This window comes from Prionailurus bengalensis, chromosome C1, assembly GCF_016509475.1.
Source record: "Prionailurus bengalensis isolate Pbe53 chromosome C1, Fcat_Pben_1.1_paternal_pri, whole genome shotgun sequence".
In the NCBI taxonomy this organism is placed as follows: Eukaryota; Metazoa; Chordata; class Mammalia; order Carnivora; family Felidae; genus Prionailurus; species Prionailurus bengalensis.
The window spans coordinates 127,757,357-127,777,127 of NC_057345.1; the positions used below are offsets into that span (position 1 = coordinate 127,757,357).

The window sequence follows — 19,771 nt, forward strand, 5'->3', positions numbered from 1 at the left end:
AAATTAAAAAAAAAAAAAGGTTGTATAACATATCAAAGACAGCTTGTACAGTTAGTTACACCTCTTTTTCTCCATAAGACTATCTAAATATTCCACTGGTGAGAACTTGTAGAATACTTTCTTATGAAAGAAGTATGGAGATAAACTTGAACTAGGGAAATTTCATTAATTTTATTGGCAAGTTATATAGTTTTTGTAGTGCAAGGGTAAAGAATATGTGAGCAGTGGTAATGTCATCAAATACTTTCAAAGTTTTGTAAATAATTGTGCCTCTGGCAATTAAGAGTCCTAATATTGGGCAAGGTAGTTTATATAAAGTAGGATTTCTAGGTTTTTGATGTGCTTTTAAGACGTACAAATCTGTGGGGGCGCCTGGTGGCCCAACCGGGCGACCGACTTCGGCTGAGGTCATGATCTCACAGTCCGTGAGTTCGAGCCCCGCATCGGGCTCTGTGCTGACAGCTCAGAGCCTGGAGCCTGTTTCAGATTCTGTGTCTCCCTCTCTCTCTCTCACCCTCCCCCGTTCATGCTCTCTCTCTGTCTCAAAAATAAATAAACGTTAAAAAAAATTTTTTTTTAAACCCAAACATACAAATGTGTGAAGAGAAAGTTGCCTAAAAACTGTTTCCAAAGACTCCCATATCCACTTCCCAACCCCATTTGATTAAAAATGCACAGGTACACATTGGAGTACATAAAACGCCCTCCCTGGCCTTCTCTGCCTTGCCTTCATTCAGTTAGGTCCTGAAGTATTTCTCTTTCATCTTGTTCTCAGTTGCCTATGCCTTGCTACGTATTTCACCAGGAGCTTTGTAAGACTGATTTTCATTTCATTCAGTGGAAATAGTATTTGTCTGATGGCTTCAAAAAAGTCTAAGGATTCATCTATGATTATATATTTCAGATTATTATCTCTTAGAAATAATTTTGTATGATTTAGATATGAGACTATCCTAAATAAAGGTGTAGATAGCTTAGTTTAGAAATAGAGCCTAGGGGCACCTGGGTGGCTCAGTTGGTTGAGGGTCTGACTTTGGCTCATGTCAGTGATCTCATGGTTTGTGAGTTCGAGCCCCACATCGGGCTCTCTGCTGTCAGCAAGGAACCTGCTACAGATCCTGTCCCCCTCTCCCTGCCCTCCCACCTCATTTGCTCTCTTTCTCTCAAAAAAAAATAGGGGCGCCTGGGTGGCGCAGTTGGTTAAGCGTCCGACTTCAGCCAGGTCACGATCTCGCGGTCCGTGAGTTCGAGCCCCGCGTCGGGCTCTGGGCTGATGGCTCAGAGCCTGGAGCCTGTTTCCGATTCTGTGTCTCCCTCTCTCTCTGCCCCTCCCCCGTTCATGCTCTGTCTCTCTCTGTCCCAAAAATAAATAAACGTTGAAAAAAAAATTAAAAAAAAAATAAATAAACATTTTAAAAAAGGAATAGAGCTTTAATGGATTATAATTTGAAATCTCAGGATATGCATCAAACTTCGTGGTTGATTGTCCTGGTGTTGCTTCAGGTGTTTCAGGTGATTCATCATCAGATACCAAAATAGAGAATTGATGAACAAATGATACTCAGTAACTACTTTCTTTCTGCACTGAGATAATCCATCCATGAAGTTTCAAATAACCAAACAAAATAATAGTATGATTTCCAAAGCCTTCAGATGGGCTGCATTTCTCAAAACCAGTCACTTTTAAGTGGATATTGTTTTGCAACCATTTGCAATTTAAGTAGGAAAAGGAAGAGCTAAGGCTTTTCCTTTTCTAAGTGGTGTAAGAATTTCACTTTGAACGAGTCTTCCCGCCCACATTTGTCTCATTACCACTTGACACTCTCGGAGACATTAATTCATACCACTGGTGCTCATCGGACTCCTCTTTCTTTTATCTTACAGCCGACTAAAGCTTTTGTTTCATCTGACACTTACATAGTAGGTCAAGATGTCTGGAAGAAAGTTATGTCTTAATGGTTGTCTGATTTAATAACACATTGAATAGCCTGTGCTTGGAAGTTCTAAAACCACTGCACCTCATTTAGTGTGATATGTGCTGTCATCTGCTAGGAAGCTTGCTAATTTCTAGTCAAGAGGTTAGTGAGGAACCAGTGGCTCTATAGATCCTTCAGTGTTTACCTGGTTTAGTACTTTTGCTTTAGTTCTAGATTTTTTGTGAGATTCTATTTTTTTCATTTTTTAGAAACTATTGTGTTGATTTTGTGGGGGAAGTGTAACTCACCATACACGTCTGAGTTGTCATAAGACTTTCCCCTTATTTAGATTATTTCCTTGGGAAGCTTATTCAGTTCACTTATTTTGCATTTTCAAAGTATTCTTTTAGGAAATACTGTCCAGACAGAGATTCATGTGTATACATTTTAAGCAAAAGTGAGAGTTTTCATTAGATAAAATGACCTGGATTCCTCCAGTGCTTGCTTACATGGCTGTCTACAGGTCACTTATCTTAGTCTGACTGTCACCTATATAACATGGATTATGAGAGTCTTTAAGCCAGTATGTGTATTACCCTTTTGTAATAAACTATCTAATATAAATATAAGACTGGGAAACTAAGTCAGATGCCACTGTTAGCCTACAGATGGCCAGCTGTACTCCTTAAGGTTTAAAATGATTAAAACATTGTTCATTTTCTATAATGTCTGTTTTTGAGTGTCCCTGGAAAACATAAAACTTATCCTTTTTTTTCTGAAATGCAGAAGTATATCATTAGTGAAAAAATTTCAGGTCACTAGTTTTTCAGCTTCACATGGCATCTACTCTCTCAACCAAAATTTGTAGTTTCAAGACAAATGTGTTTATCTTCCTTGTGTAAAAGAGATAAGTTTATGTGTGTACATGTGCCTGTATGTATGTGTGTGCTGTTCTTTAGGCTGTTACTCTTATTGGCACCCACAACATATTGTACTTTAAAAACTGCTAAAATTAAAAAGTAAATATATTTTTTAAAGTAAAAATTGTTAGAATTCAGGCCCTATGGTCCCAAAAGAGTATTTAATCATGCCTTATCAGATAGTAATTGGCATAGATACTATGTTAAGTTTTCATTGTCTGATAATGAATGAAGTTTTTCTTTTATTTAGTTTTATAATGCTAAATAGAACAGCCCCTCCATCAAACCAGGAAGTAAGAATGAGTGGTTTTGTTTTTACTGACTTAACCTAGGGGTTTGGGTTAGATAATAGGATTTGAAATGTCTAAATTACCTGTTTCTATTAATCTAATAAATATTTTTATGAAAAAAATTATATATTAAAACATAGGTATGTTTTTAAAATTTTTACTGTGTAGAGTTTCTTCATTTAGCATTGTTTTTGTTTCCTATTATCGTTGTTTAAGATCACTTTATAAATATAGTTTAAGCTGTTGCCAAAAAAGTGTAACTTTCCATTTTATGCAATTCTTGTAACATTTTATTCTGACATTAACATTGTTTGCCAACCTGTTATTCCTTAGCCTGTTCGTCCTCTGCAGTCCTCTTCACAGCCTGTTCAGTACTCTACAGCCCCTTACCCATCCCCGCTCCTGCCAGTCTCACCCACCCAGCAATACTCCGTGGTACTATATCTCTATTCACCTCCTGCATTGTTTCTGTGGGTGGATGTGTGATGGATGCTCATGAATGTGATTAATGTGATATGATCTTTTGTGACTATTTAAAGTCCTAGACACATATACTGAAAAAGTGTTTCTAACTTGTATTAGAAATAATTCACTGTCTACTGTAGAATATTTGTTATATTGACTTATTACAGTGATTATATAAATCCCAATTTTTTCCTGCTTTTCCACAATGAAATGATTTTCAGGTTGACAATTCTAGTCCTAAAATGGTTTAGCTACTTTTCTCCTTGAGATCAGTGCGATCTGTGCAATCTTGAAGTGGCAGCCTTCATCTGGGTTTAAGGCTTTCTGTTCTTTCCCCAGTACATAGGTCCCGTAGACTTATCCTAGTTATTAGGGTGAATTGGAGCTTATGATTACATAAGACATTCTTCTAAGTATATTCCCAAGAAGATCTCTAGATATTTAATCTGTGACTGTAATGAATGGTACCTTCTTCAATCCAAAGTATGCCCTAAGTTCTACCTCTCAGAGTTTACAAGCACCAGGGCCATGTGTTCTCTCTGTGACCTTCTATAGTTACTAAGTATATGAGACAACAATGTAAAAGTTGGAATGGAATTCCTGCCTAGGGCCTAACATGAAATGAGTATTCAATAAATATTACTTCCCTTCCCTTAAAATAAGTCTCCCTAAACAGCCTAATAGACTTTTCCCAGTGGTGCTGTTATTTTTTTAATATATGGCATCATATTTTGACACTACTTTTTAGGTTAAATTACAAGCTATGTCTTAAAATCACTTGACATTTTGTAGAAACGTTTTCTTATATTGAGAGTGTTTTTGCGTTGAGCTGGGGGCAACCTTACTTACCAGCATTGGCTGTGAATGATTTTCAAAAATCACTTCCAATCTGAAAAAATAAAATTTTGCCAACATTGAGAAGATCAAAAGTATCAACGAACATAACATAAAAGCCTCAAAAATGTTTTGAAAAATGGCAGCTTGTTGGAATAAGAAAATGACTTTTTTTCAAGACGACTCTGATGGTGGTGTATAGTTAAAATATTTGGCCAGATTACTGTGTAATTACAACCAATAGGTATATTTTAGTACATTTTTCCCTTTTGAAAGTATTCATTGAATTAGGCTAATAATGCTAGAGTGTGTCAGAGCAAGCATAAAACCATGTATTTCCAGTCATTAAATCAGGTACCCCTTTTCAGTTCCCTGTCTTTTCCATAGCTGTAATGTACTTTGCAAAAACCAGCAGACTAGAAATTGCAGATGTGTCGACTTTGATCTGACAACTCAGTTGCCACAATTTTTTTTAAGTAACTTTTTCCAAAATTCTCCTCTTAACAAAATGTGGTATATATTGTTGCCAATCTCTGGCTCTTTGGGAGCAAGGGGATGCCATTTTAACCCCATTTTTGTCATTTCAATGATATTATCTAGACTAGTCAGAACTGGTCCTTAGGCTGTTGAGTGAGAGAAAACATTTGTCAGATGGCATGTACATTATAAACCTCTCTTGGCTGGATATGGTTGCCTGCTCACCAAGTAGCAAAAGCAATAGGAAACTCATCTTGATTACATTTGTCAACATCTGACTTTAGGAAGAGACTGAAAAACCCTAGAGAAGAATAGAATTTATGGCCAAATTATTTTTGAGAGATTAGAAGACTGGGGTGGATTTTATGCATTTTTTTTTCATTTGTGCTAGTATATTCAACAGGTGTGATAAGATAAACAGAAGTGCCTAGAACCAGAATCTTGCCTTTTAGGAAAAGGGGTAGAATAATTAGTACTGTGCCTTGTTAGTTACCCGGTCCTTGAAGTCCTTTGAGAAGATGTTAATTATATAATATAAGTATGTCCAGTTTTCACTTCACACATCCTTATGTGTCTTTAATCATCATTTAAATAAGTGTCTTTTCATTTTTTTTGTGTGAAATGTTTTTACACCCTACTCTTCTGCATGCTTTGCAATCCATTAGATCTACTTTAGAAGTAATTTATTAATGACAGCATTATAATACTCCTACTTTCCTGCCTTAGAGTTCTAATTTTATTGAAGCTGTTCTATTAAATCAAATCTGTTATAGATACATGATACCCATACTACTGCAGTTCATCTTCAAATACATGAAGTTGTTTTTTTTTTTTTTTTTAGAAGTTTGGTTTACGTGTGTATGGAAGGCTTACTGATTTCTGACTTTTCCCTTTTTTTTAGCAGGACAACCTTGGATCTCAGTTTAGCCACATGAGTCTTGCCCGCCAGCCATCTGCAGATGGTTCTGACCCTCATGCCACCATGTTCCAGTCCACTGTTGTTCTTCAGTCCCCACAGCAGTCTGGTTATATCATGACAGCAGCCCCTCCACCACCACCGCCACCACCACCTCCTCCCCCTCCTCTGCCACCTGGGCAGCCTGTCCCTTCTGCTGGCTATGCTGCCTCTGGCCATCCTGTCAGCCAGCCTGTGCTTCAGCAGCAGGGATATATTCAGCAGCCCTCACCACAGGTACGTCGCTTTCTCACCTTTTAACCTTAGAGAGCTTACTTTTTATTTCACATGGAGAGAATCTGTGAGAATGTGTATATAAACAAAGCTGGCCATCATCTTCCCTTCTCAGCCACATAACTAGTAGATACTTCAGTTGGATAAAGTATGTCACTTCTGAGTTTCCTTTTGACTGATAGATTTGTTTTAATTAGCTTACAAGAAACACAATAAGGTAGGTACGCCATAAAAATAAACTGATGTGTTCAGGTCGGTTTGGGGAGAATTAACATCATAATACTATCAAAGCTTTCAATGCAGGAACATGTTATCTGTCTACATTTACATGAATATTCCTTAATTTTTCCCAACAGTATTTTGTAGTTTTAATTTTACAAGTACTGCATATATTTTATTAAATATATCTCTAAGTATGTAATGTTTTTTAATGATATTTTAAAGGAGATTATTTTAAAATTTCATTTTCTGTTCATCATTTGCTAGTATGTAGAAATAAAGTTGATTTTTGTGCATTTATCTTAAATCCTGTGGACTTTCTAAATTTAATTATTCTAGTACTTTTTTACAGACTGCTTAGGATTTTCTATATTGAAGACCATTTCTACATATATTATCCTTTCCAATGTATATGCCTTTTATTCCTCTTTCTTGCCTTATTGTATTGTCTATGAGCTCTGATGTTGAATATACACACAACATAACAGGGGGAAGTAAATTCCCTAGAATTCATTTATTAACTTAAGGCTAGGTTTTGAAAGTATATATTCTTCCTTGTTCCCAGTCTTAGGGGAAAGCATTCTGTCTTTCATCATTAACTGTGATATTATCTGTGGGGTTTTTGCCCTCTATGAGGTTGAGGAAATTCTCTTAGTTTGTTGAGAGTTTTTACCACGAATTGAGTGTTAAGTCTTATAAAATGTCTTTTTCTTTGTTGAAATGATCATGTGATTTTTTTCTCCACTTCACTCTCTTAATACATTGAATTATTCTGACTGACTTCTGAATGTTAAGTTAACCTTTTATTTCAGGAACATACTCCCACTTGGTCATGATATAACATCTTTTTATATATCACTGGATTCATTCGACTTTTCGTATGGATTTTTGCATGAATGTTCATAATGGATATGGGTCTATGGTTTGCTTATAATGTCTTTTTCAGGTTGTAGTATCAGGGTGGCACTGATACTGGCCTCAAAATGAATTAGATATTATTGCCTCCTTAATTTCCTAAAGCACTTTGTGTAGGACTCTTCTCTTCTTAAAGGTTTGCTAGAATTCACTGATGCATCCATCTGGATCTGGAGTTATTTTGTGGAGAAGATTCTAAAATTACAAATTCAGTTTTTTAGTAGATACAGAGCTAATCCAATTTCTATCTCTTTTTGGGTCAGATTTCATAGTTTGTATAATTTCATTATATTGTCAAATTTATTGGCAAACAGTTGCTCATAATATCCACCTTATAATTTTAGTATCTTGAAGATCTTTAATGGTATCACCTATGTAATTCTTAATGTTGGTAATTTCATTCTTCTGTCTTCTTTGTGTCTTACTTACTTAAGAGATTTATCAATTCCATCGATGTTTTTAGAAAACCAATTTAGAGTTTCAGGGCACCTGGGTGGCTCAGTCAGTTAAGCGTTCTCTTGATTTCAGTTCAGGTCATGATCTCTCTCCAGCTCAGGCATGCATATTCATATTCATTCATCTCTCTCTCTCTCTCTCTCTCTCTCTCTCTCTCTCTCTCTCTCTCCCTTTCTCTCTCTTCCTTTCTCTCTCTCCCCCTTTCTCTCTCTCCCTCTCCCCCTCTCCCCCTCCTCCTCTCCCTCTCTCCCTCTCCCTCTCTCCCTCTCCCTCCCTCCCCACCTTCCTTAAACAATTAAAAAAATTAAAAAACCAATTTAGTGTTTCATTAATTTTATTATCCATTTTCTGTTTGAGCTACTTCTGCCTTTACCATTATTTTCTTCCGTCCACTTATTTTGGGTTTATTTGCTCTTTTGTTTCTGGCTTTTTAAGGTGGAAGCATAGATCACTGATTTTTGATTGTTCTTCCTTTCTAAGTTTTTTAATGTTATAAATTTCCCTCTAAAGCACCATTTTAGCTGCAATTCATAAAACTGGATATGTTGTGTTTTTGTTATTTCATTCAAAATCTCTCTCTCTTTTTTGTATGTGACTTTTTTGACCCATGATTTGTCTAGAAGTGTGTTATTTAATGTCCAAATATTTGGGGCTTTCTAAATACCTTACTGTTTTGATTTCTGTTTTAATTTCATGTGGTCAGAGAACCTACTCTAAGATTTGTTTTGGAATCTCTTGAGTCTTTTTTTATTTCCCAGTATGTAGTCTTTTGGGGGCAAGATCCATGTACACTTGAAAGCATTTGTATTCTGTCATTTTAGTGTTTATGATTTTTTTGGTTTGTTTTGAGGTAAAGTTCACATAATATAAAATTCACTATTTTAAAGTGAACACTTCACTGACATTTAGTGCATATACAGTGTTTTGCAACTATCACCTCTCTCTAGTTCCAAAACATTTTTATTTTCATCACCCCAAAAGAAAACTCTGTATTCATTAAGCAGTTATTACCCATTTGCCCTATCCCCCAGCCCTTGGAACCACCAATCTACATTCTGTCTCTAAGGACTTATCTATTCTGGATACTTCATATTAATGGAATCATGCCATATTGTTACCTTTTGTGTCTGGCTTTTTTAACTTAACACAGTGTTTGAGGGTTAATCCATGTTGTAGCATGTATCAGTACCTCATTCCTTCTTAGGTCTGGATAATATGCCATTGTTTGTATATACCACCATTTGTTCCTTTTTCAACCATTAATGGGTTTGGGATGTTTCTACCCTTTGCACATTGTGAATAGTGCTGTTATGAACATGGAGGTACATGTATTTGTTCAAGTATCTGTTCTCATTTATTTGGGTATATACCTAGGAATAAAATTGCTGAATTATATGGTAATTCTGTGTTTAATTTTTTGAGGAATCACCAGGCTTTCTATGGTGTCATTTTATATTCCTATCTGCAATGTATTGAGGTTCCAGTTTTTCCACATTTTGGCAGTAACACTTATTATTTACCTTTTTATTTTTTTTTTTAATTTTTTTTTCAACGTTTATTTATTTTTGGGACAGAGAGAGACAGAGCATGAACGGGGGAGGGGCAGAGAGAGAGGGAGACACAGAATCGGAAACAGGCTCCAGGCTCCAAGCCATCAGCCCAGAGCCTGACGCGGGGCTCGAACCCACGGACCTCGAGATCATGACCTGGCTGAAGTCGGACGCTTAACCGACTGCGCCACCCAGGCGCCCCATTACCTTTTTAAAAATTATTATTATCCTAGCCATCCTTTGGGTGTGAAATAGGTATCTCATTGTGGTTTTGACTTGTATTTCCCTAATGATTGGTTAATCATTTGTTCATACGCTTGTTGGCCATTATCTGTCTCCTTTGGAGAAATGTCTGTTGTAAGTCCTTTGCCATTTTTTTCAGGAGATTGTCTTTTTGTTGAGTTGTGAGAGTTCCTTATATATTCTGTATACTAGACCCTTATCAGGTGTGTGATTTGCAAAGATGTTCACCATTGTATAGTTGTCCTTTGACTTTTTGATAACGTCCTTAATTAGTCATCAAAACTTTAATTTTGATGAAATCCACTTTATCCTTTTTTTTTTTTTTTTTTTTTTTTTCATTTTACTGCTGATACTTTTAGTATCATATCTAAGAATCCATTGCCAAATCCAAGGTCATGAAGATTTTATCCCTGTTTTCTTTTAAGAGTTTCATGGTCTTGGGCACCTGAGTGGCTCAGTGGGTTTAGTGTCCGAGTTCAGCTCAGGCCATGATCTCACACTTTGTGAGTTTGAGTCTTGTGTCAGGCTTTCTGCTGTCGCTGTCAGAGCCTGCCTTGGATCCTCTGTCCCCATATCTGCCTCTCCCCTGCTTACACACACACTCTTTCTCTCTCTCCGTCTCTCAAAAATAAACATTAAAAAAAAAAAGTTTTATGGTCTTTAGCTCCAATAGGTAGATCTTTTATCCATTAATTTTTGCGTATGATAATGAGGTATAAGAGTCCCAACATCATTCTTTTGTGTGTATTTATTTGTTCTGGTATCATTTATTGAAGACCCTATTCTTTTCCCATTGAATGGTGTTGGTACTCTGGTTTATTGGTATCAAATAAACTCTTACTTTTGCTATTCTGTGTTTCTACCTTTATGCCAGTACTGCACTATTTTATTACTATACCTTTGTGGTAAGTTTTAAAATCAGGAAATGTGAGTCCTCTATCTTTCTTCTTTCTTTCTTTCTTTCTTTCTTTCTTTCTTTCTTTTTTTTTTTTTTTTTTTTAAGAGACAGAAAGAGCAAGCGGGGGAAGGGCAGAGAGGGAGAGAAAGAACCCCAAGCAGGCTTCCTGCTGTCAACGCCGGATACAGGGCCTGAATTCACAAACCGCTAGATCATGACCTGAGCCAAAACCGAGAGTTGGACATTTAACCAACTGAGCCACCCAGGCACCCCAACTTTGTCCTTTTTTAAGATTGCTTTGGCTACTGAGCTATGTGGCTTATGGTTCCATATAAATATGATGTTTGGCTTTTTCACTTCTGCAAAAGACACCATTGGAATTTTGATAGAGATTGCATTGAATCTGTGGATTGCTTTGGATATTATTGTAGCTTAATACTAAATCTTCCAATCTTAATGAACATGGGGTATCTTTCCATTAATTTAGCTTGTCTTAATCTCTTTCATTTTTTACTTTTTTTTTTTTTTTGCATTTATTATTCTCTAAGTATCAGTTGAGTCAGTGTTGTTGGTTAGATTCTTTTAGATCTCTTGTCCAGTTCTGTCAATAAGTGATAGTGGTTGGGGTACCTGGGTGGCTCAGTCAGTTAAGTGTCTGACTTTGGCGCCCTGCATGGGGCTCTGTGCTGACAGCTCAGAGCCTGGAGCCTGCTTCAGATTCTGTGTGTGTGTCTCTCTCTGCCCTCCCCCACTCACACTCTGTCTGTGTCTCTGTCTCTCAAAAACAAATGAACATTAAAAAAAAATTTTTTTTTAATTAAGTGATAGTGGATTGGTCTATGTCTCCCTTAAATTCTGCCAGTTTTGTATAGTGTTGGAACCTATAGTAAGCAATGAAATGTTTTTCTCTCTTAAAACCTATTTTATCTGACAAATCTAGTGACTTCAGCATTCTTTGGATGAGCATTTAAATGGTATCTTTTTTTATCTTATTTGCACGCTCGATATTTTTTTTTTAATTTTTTTAATGTTTGTTTATTTTTGAGAGGCAGAGAGACTGAACACAAGCAGGGGAGGAACAGAGAGAGATGGAGATGCAGAATCCAAAGCAGGCTCCAGGCTCTGAGCTGTCAGCCCAGAGCCCAATCTGGGGCTCGAATTCATGAACTGTGAGATCATGACCTGAGCCGAAATGGGACGCTCAACTGACTGAGCCACCTAGGCACCCTTGAATGCCCAGTATTTAAAGTCTATCTTCTGCATATAGTGTATAGTTCATCTTTTCTGTCCTATCCAGTCTCATTGGAGTGTCTGGTCCCTTTATCTTTAGTATGTCTATTGACATGGCTAAATGCAGGGATACCACAATGCTATTTGTTTTCCATTTGTTTATCTCTGTTTTATTCCTATATCCTTCCTTTCCTGCCTTTTGTATTATTTGAATTCTTTTAGTATTACATTTGATTTTTCCTTTGTCCTTTTTTTTCTTTTGGCTTAAACAATGTCTTTTTTTTAAGTTTATATACTTATTTTGAGAGAGAGAGAGAGAGCGCGCGCGTATGCATGCACGTTCACTCATACAAGCAGGGTAGGGGCAGAAAGAGAGGGAGAATCCCAAGCAGGATCCACTCTCTTAGTACAGAGCCTGACAAGGGCTCACACTCACAGAACCATGAGATCGTGACCTGAGCTGAAATCAAGAGTCAGGTGCTTAACCAACTGAGTCACCCAGGCACCCCAATGATATCCTTTTTAATTAAGGGGGAGAAAAGAATATACTGTTATTTATATACATACATATACTGAAAAGTATAATAATGGATTAAGATCTGAAATCAGGAAAACCTATTGTTTGCTGATACCTCCAGGAACAGTTAAGTGACCACATGTGTATTGTATCTAATGTTTCAGAATCAGAAGAATGTTACAGTAAATTTAGGAGATTCTTGGCTTATAGCTGATATAGAAATTATGTACTCCAGCTGGTTTCCAGATGAAATGGGCATTCTTTAAGATGTCTTCAGGTGTCTCTTTGAGAAGTAATCCAATTGGAATAGCAGAACCTGAAAGAGCTTATGAAGCTACTAAAGTTAATTTACCACATATTTCTACATCACTGAATTAATTGTTTATTCCTTATTCCAAACTAGGTCAGATTAAGAGAAATGCACAACTAGTATAAATAGCTCCAGAAGGAGGTGCACCTAGTTGGCTCAGTTGGTTAAGTGTCCACCTTTGGCTCAGGTCGTAATCTTATGGTTCATGGGTTCGAGCCGCTCATCAGGCACTGTGCTGACAGCTCAGAGCCTGGAGCCTGCTTTGGATTCTGTGTCTCCCTCTCTCTCTCTGCCCCTTCCCTGTCTGCATGCACATGCTCTCTCTCCCAAAAATAAATAAAGATTAAAAAAAAAATTTTAAATAGCACCAGAAGTAAATATAATCAAGCTAGTCTTACTGTTTTTACCCCCAGCTTTATTAAGGTATAATTGACAAATAGGATTTGTATTGGCATTTTAATTTACATTAGAAATATGAGAAAAATTAAAAAATGGAACCAGCGCAACTGTGTATTAGTGTGGGAATAGATAAACTGACTAATTTATACAATGATTGCAGTTCATATATCAAATTGGATGAGCTAGCAGTATATATGTTTCAACCAAGAGAAGTCTCAAAAAAGAATGTTAATTGCAAAATAATTTGCATGGAGTTGTATATAGTACAGTACTATAAATTTTTTAGATCCTCAACAATTTTCTGTATGGATAACAGATATACATATATAGTAGAGGTTCCAAAACATTTATAACAAAGATACACACCAACTATGGGATAATGGTTTTTCTGTTGAATATAGGACAAAAGAATGCTAGAGTAAGCCTTTAGCTATTTTAATAGTGTTTGGTTTTATAAAAGAGAGAGAGAAATCGGAAACAAATATGGCCAAAAAATTTAAACCTACTAAATGTAATTGCCAGGTATATTGGTAGGTGTCTTTTGTTATTAATTAAATTCAATTTAATTTAATTTTTGGGTAGTAATAGAATTATTCCTCATTACATTCTGTTGTTCCTCAGAGAAAACATTTCTTTGCAAGTGAAACTGATTTTTCTTCCTCAACACTTATCCTAGATGCCAGCCTGTTACTGTGCTCCAGGCCACTATCACTCTGGTCAACCTCAGTATCGCCCAATCCCTTCTGTCCATTACAATTCACATCTAAACCAACCACTGCCACAGCCTGCACAGCAGACAGGTGAGTAATATTTCTGAGGCCATGATTTCTTAGCTATGGATATTGCTTTTTTCATTCTGCTTTATTTCAGTGTTACTATTATGATGTTAACCACACGCCATCTATCAAGGGTCTCAGACACAGGCATATGAATATGCAAACCAATGAGATTAAGAGTGGGTCACATCAGGTTTATATGCTGTACACGTCAGGTTTATATGCTGACGTGTACAGAACCACAAACCATAATGTGAAGACTGTACCATGCCAAGCAAAGTGGTGAGCAGCTTCCTGTTACTCACTGCCATTGTAGTGAAGCCTCCTTTGCAGCCTGATAATCCACCTCTGTTAACAAAAGACAGACACGGCAAGCTAAGATACCTCCTGAACAGCTAACTAGAAGCAAGAATCAAAGTGACCTGTGAGAATCTAGCCTGGTGAAAATATTTTGATGTCTTGGACTCACTGTGCCTTTAAAAGGAATGATGTTCTAAAACATCTTTTTTGTGTTTTGTTTTTCAGTATGCCGGTTGTATAGTGAAAGGTATTTTTAAACCAAATGCAATCTAATACTAAGAATATCAAATATATTAAAACTGAAAAGATCCTTTTCCTTTTGCCCCTCTCAAATTTTCTTTAAGCTTTCTGTGAAAACAACTGTGACTTCAGTATAAAAAACTATCTTTACTGAATTCATTTCTTTCTGTGCTTCCCACCTAGATTTGTGATTCTGCCCCAGGTGTGTAATAAGGTACTTTTTAGCCTTTCATCACTCTAGTGTAGAAGTGGTATGTTTCTTGGCATCTTTGAGACTGTATTAGCTGGTTGTCACTGTTGGAGGCTCTCAGGCTACATCAGCGTGACTCACTGAGGCCACATAACCCTCCGCTTAGGCAGTTTCTTGCTCTTGATATTATGTGCCACTCTTAAGGGGAGCCGCAGTTTTAGGAGAAGGACGCCTATACAGGGCAATCTGATGAGAAGTGTCTGTGCTTCTCCTCATTCATGCACTCTTCAGTGATCATTGTGACTCACCAACTTCCTTAACCAGATAGGATTGTTACTTATCATTCCTGTGGGGGAGCTGCCAGGTTTTTAATCCTTTGCTCCTAGGAGTTGTCTTAGACTTAGTGTTAGGTCTTTCCTTTTTTGTTTTACTAGCCCTGTATTGTATGTGTGACAAATGTTCTTCCGAAGGATGTTGAATGCAAGCATTGGTCATTTTAGCCAACTTCTGTCTTAATTATGACTCCGTTTAATTCAAGTTTTCCTGAAGTTTATAGTACAATCCACTTCAAATAATATAAACTAATACATGCCCTAATTTTGAAAGTCATCAAAAGTTATTTTTTATAGATGGGAGCATTCATCGTGACACCATTCATTCGTTAGTTTTAAATACATTGTTGTTCTAATGGAAATTATTTTGTGAGTTTTCCTGGGCTACAGTGACTAACTTTTCATATTGTTTCTCTTTTGATTATTTTCTTCCAAAATTATAATGCAGATTACAGCTAATGTCATAACAAAAAAGAAATTTACCTTCAGTCTCCGCATTCCAATATCTTGTGTGTGACTAATTCGTTTCATACAGCCTATTAATAAGGCATGCAAAGATCCTTTACTCCATGTTTATATGAATTTACAAGTTTCGTTCTTTTCCATGGCTAAATTTTTATTCCTCTCCATTGTCAAACTGCCTACAGAATTGAAACTTTTAATCACAGGTTGGACCAATGTGCTTTTACAAATGCATCTCAGGAAAAATATTCCCACTAAATGGAGAACAGCTGAATATGCCACTCCTCGCAATTGAGGGCCAAAATATCTATGTGACAGACAGTACGTGTTTTATAATCAGTGATATTTTCATTGTGGATTTTTCCTAATGCTAGTTAAGGTGAGAAGGAGGGAAACAGAGTACATCTGTATAGTACAGGCACAGAAAAACAGTTTTTGTGAACAGTTTTTAAATGTTGTGTTTGACTCTTAAAGTTACCATAATGTAACATGTTATAGAATCTGTTCTTCCAATTATTTTATGTACTATCATCTCAGTTTATACCTTAAGTTAGTTGAATATCATTCAGTTTGAAGAAAAAAAGAGAAATCCTCAAATCATCCTTATCTGAAAGGGAAGGAAATTTGTTATGCTAATAAGTACAAGAGCAAATCCCTCTTTAAAGAAAGGTTCAGTAGTGCCAGTGGCAAGTATTGTGTTGGTAATTATAACCTTTTTGTGGAATTAGTAGGATTTGAACTACTAAAAAACTCAAAATCGAAAGTTTTTTTTGTAGTTAGTTAATGGTTATTTTTTGTTAAAGCTTACAGAAAAGTATGCATGTATGTTTGTGTGTGTCCTAATAGAAAAGTAAAATGCATTGGGAAATGAACAAGGCAATTTTTTCTGTGTTTTTTTAACAAATTTATAGCAATTTATGTCCCAGTAATTAACATTTTTTTTATATACACATTATACTTTCTGGATTTCATTCTTTTATTCTTTTCCTTATATTTCCCTATGTACATTCCACCATCCCAATCTGATTAAAATTAGAAATAATTTATTACATCTCTTACCTTTTTGTTTCTTGCCAAACAACATTTAGTCAAGCAGCATATTATTTTCTTGTATTACATAAAAGGGTAAAACTATTCAACCAAATAATGAAAACATTAATAAATTAGCAACAGTTTTTCTTCACTGGAGCACAATAAATAAGTAATTTTTAAATTAAATATTCATAAACCAGGGGATATGGCAAGAAAAAATGTAAAACTTTCTGCTCTTTTCCCTTTTGGGGGCAGGAAGGTGGTTGGGGAGATATCTTAAGGATAAAATGCTTTGGTCTTCCATCCATGGGAGTGCCAGAGGTCCACAATAGTTGTTAATCTCCTTAACAACAAACCTCCCATCTATTATGAGACTTGAATTGAAAATAGTACTATCATTATTGTTGGGGAATGAATATATATATATCTTGTGTTATGAATCTGAAACTGTCACGGTCATTCAAAACATGGTTAAGTCAACCCCAATCAGCAGAAGCAGAAGAAATTCTGGCTGCATAAGGCATTTCAGACAGTGCATTGTATAGTATGAAAGAAAACAAAATAGGAATAAAATCCTGTTAGCCTCATTCATTTTTAACTGGTATTAGGTCTATCACTTAAAGCTTCTGGGTTTCATTTTACTTACTGGCAAAGTAAGGGAGTTTTGCTGTATTGTCTGTTGAAGCCTCTGTGAACTCTAAAATTCCATGATACTGTGTTTCTAGCTTATGTGAGTCATTTCTAGTTGAGGAAGGTGAAATATTGGAGGATTGGTTTGTAGTAGCTTAGTGACTTACTGTCAAAAACTGGAGTCACACAAGCAACTATTTCAAAAGAAATGGTTACTTGCCAGTTGTAATAATAAAGATTCATTATCTTAACTCTTTATCTAAAGTTTACAGTTCGAGTACTATAAAGTATACTGCATATAAGGAACTTGATATAAAGAAACTGTTCCTGCACATAGTAGTTACAGCAAAGATTTTGGGTTTATGGATCCCTGGCTGTTTTCTGTGTAGCTGCTTTCATTCTTATGACTCATTTGAAAAGTTTGCAGCTTTACCATATATGTTTAATATTTTGCAATAATTGGCCTGGTTCCTGAGCTGTTGGATTCGGGGCCGTAGCACTGTCTGAGAGGTTTACATTTCTCACAGTGAACCGGTCTCTTTTTCAGCTGCTTCCTGGCTTCTTTTTACTCAGGTTTCCACTGCTCTTTTCTTTTTTCTTTTTTTAATGCTGTATTAAGGTATTAATATTTGCTTATATTTTCCATTATGCCTTTTAATCATGCATCATACTTAGAAATAGGGATTTAAATTTAAATGACAACCTTGACTTAATGTAATTTACTTTTTAAAAATTTGTGAAAGCTATTGCTTTAATTTCTTTTCCAAAGCAGATTTGAATGGCAGATTCAGTTTGCTTTATAGCTTTTCTTAAAAGGCTAGTGTCTTGAGCATGCCAAACTCATTAGCAATAGTCGAGTACATCTCTTTCTCTACTGCTACATAACTTTTAAGGAATATTAGTGTGCATTAATGCATGCCATCTAATGGACCTAAGACACCTAAAAGCATCTAAAACTACATATGGGTGCTGACCAGGGATATAATTCAATTTTTTTCCAAACTGTGATATCGCATGCATGTGGAAAACAGAATAACTCTGTAAAATGAAATGTCATTTTAGTTTTGCAGCCAGTTGATAAATTCAAAGAATATCAATGCATTATATTGTCAGTGTTAGCTTTTCAAGTAACGCAGAACCATGTGGTTTCAATTAAGCTTCATTACCAGTAGACTATGATAGGGTCCTGATGAACCACACCATAGAAGGAACATTTTAGGATAAACAGTCTGTAACATGCAGAGAATATTGGCAGCATTGCAGAGTACAGATTTAAAAGTAACTTGGTGTAAAAAGCAGGCAAGGAAGAAATGGACATATTGGATAAGCACAGGAGGGCTGATATTAACAAGGGATTTCTCTGTGTAAAATAGGGACTTTGGTACAAAGTTAGTTTCTTTTTTGGCATCTTTTGACTCACATAATAGGAATTTTATATATTGTTACTTTTTGATGGCCCTGGTTATCCTTGTTTTTTCATTGATTCTATGAGCATTTCTTAGTATTGTGTGACCAACACAGATTCAGACAATTGTATAATACCTACAAATCCACCTATTTCCCTTTTCCCTTCTCCATTAACCTGCCGCCACTGAAATCTGGAGCCAAAAGTATCTGGTAAGTACCCATAGATTTCCTTGAGTTGTACAGACTCTTTCATAGGATCGTCATTTAAATAGCCATGAGCTATAACCTATGGGGCTGTTTTTATTAGATTCTTTTTTGTGTGTTCGTATTTGTGTTTATTTAATCACAGAAATAGTGGAGCAGAAGGTGGTAGAGGAAAAAGAATAGTGAAGGTGTGCTGGCAATTGTGTCTTCTTCTAAATTCACCTAAGAGGCTTTCAGTTGAAGACCCACCAACCAAGCGTAAGACAGACCAAGATCACAAACTTGAGGTTTTGATGATTTGGAAACAGTTCATCTAAATTATATTGTGGATATCTAGTTACAGATTAGAGTTGGCAAAATGGCTTATCAAAAAAAAAAAAAAAAACCTAAATCTACTCTCACAGTGCTTCTGCCGTATGGGGTTATTAGTCTTGAAAAACTTAAGTGAAATTACCTTAGATTTAGGGCTATTGTGAATAACCAGTTCTTCGGTTCTTTTTATTTTCTTTCCCATTATGTCTGATTCATATTACTAAGAATGCTTTCCTTTAACACAAATACTGTTCACGTCACCTGCACAAAATAAAACTAGCCTGTTAAAGCCTGTGCAATACTTTTCTGCTGAGCACTGTGTTTCCTTCTTGCTCTCTTCTCTGTTGAAGTGAAAGAGAGTTAAAAATAGAATATTCTTTGGAGCCCTCCAGGGAAGTGCCTAAGCCATCAATTTATATTGTCCTAGTTCTCTTTGCTTGCAAAATTGATTGTGCTTTCCTCTGAAAGTGCTGGAAGAAATGGGATAATATCGCAGCAGTGCAGTCCTTTAACAAAGGAGAATGACAGTGTTAAATAACACCTATGTTGAGATCTGATTGTTTATTCTGTTGTTGGTTATCACTTATATTGGCATTGCTTGCTTTACAAAATACATGCTTTCCCACAATATTGACACAAATTTCTATAGATGATATATAGATCCTGTTTTCTTCTGACTTCCACGTTAAACATAGAAAAATCACAGGAAAAATTTTTTTTTAATTTTTGATACATTGAAACACTTTTTATTAAAGAAAAATTTAGGTGTAGCCAAGTTGGTGATATATTGAGTGTTAGAATACTAGAAACACTCTTAGACTTTTTTTTTTCTTCCAAGGTTTTAAGTTACAGCTAATTAATATACAGTGCAATATTAGTTTCAGGTGTAGATTTTAGTGATTCACCACTTACATCCAACACTCAGTGCTCATCACAACCAGTGCCCTCCTTAATACCCATCACCTATTTTTTTAAGTTTATTTATCTCTACATCTAATGTGGGACTTGAACTCATGATGCCAAGATCAAGAATCTCCTGTTCTTCCTACTGAGCCAGG

At 36.0% G+C, this 19,771-nt stretch overlaps 1 protein-coding gene across 34 annotated transcripts in view; it reads left to right on the top strand.

The window, feature by feature from the left end:
• R3HDM1 (R3H domain containing 1) overlaps window positions 1-19,771 on the top strand; it is a 208,592-nt gene that overhangs the window by 119,938 nt on the left and 68,883 nt on the right. For 17 of the 34 annotated variants that reach the window (XM_043573293.1, XM_043573305.1, XM_043573309.1 and 14 more), the window contains 3 exons: window positions 3,460-3,561; window positions 5,804-6,094; window positions 13,505-13,628. In XM_043573293.1, coding sequence (XP_043429228.1) covers window positions 3,460-3,561; window positions 5,804-6,094; window positions 13,505-13,628 — 517 coding nt within the window. The remainder of the gene's footprint in view (window positions 1-3,459; window positions 3,562-5,803; window positions 6,095-13,504; window positions 13,629-19,771) is intronic. The other 17 variants (XM_043573308.1, XM_043573314.1, XM_043573315.1 and 14 more) reach the window with 3 other exon arrangements.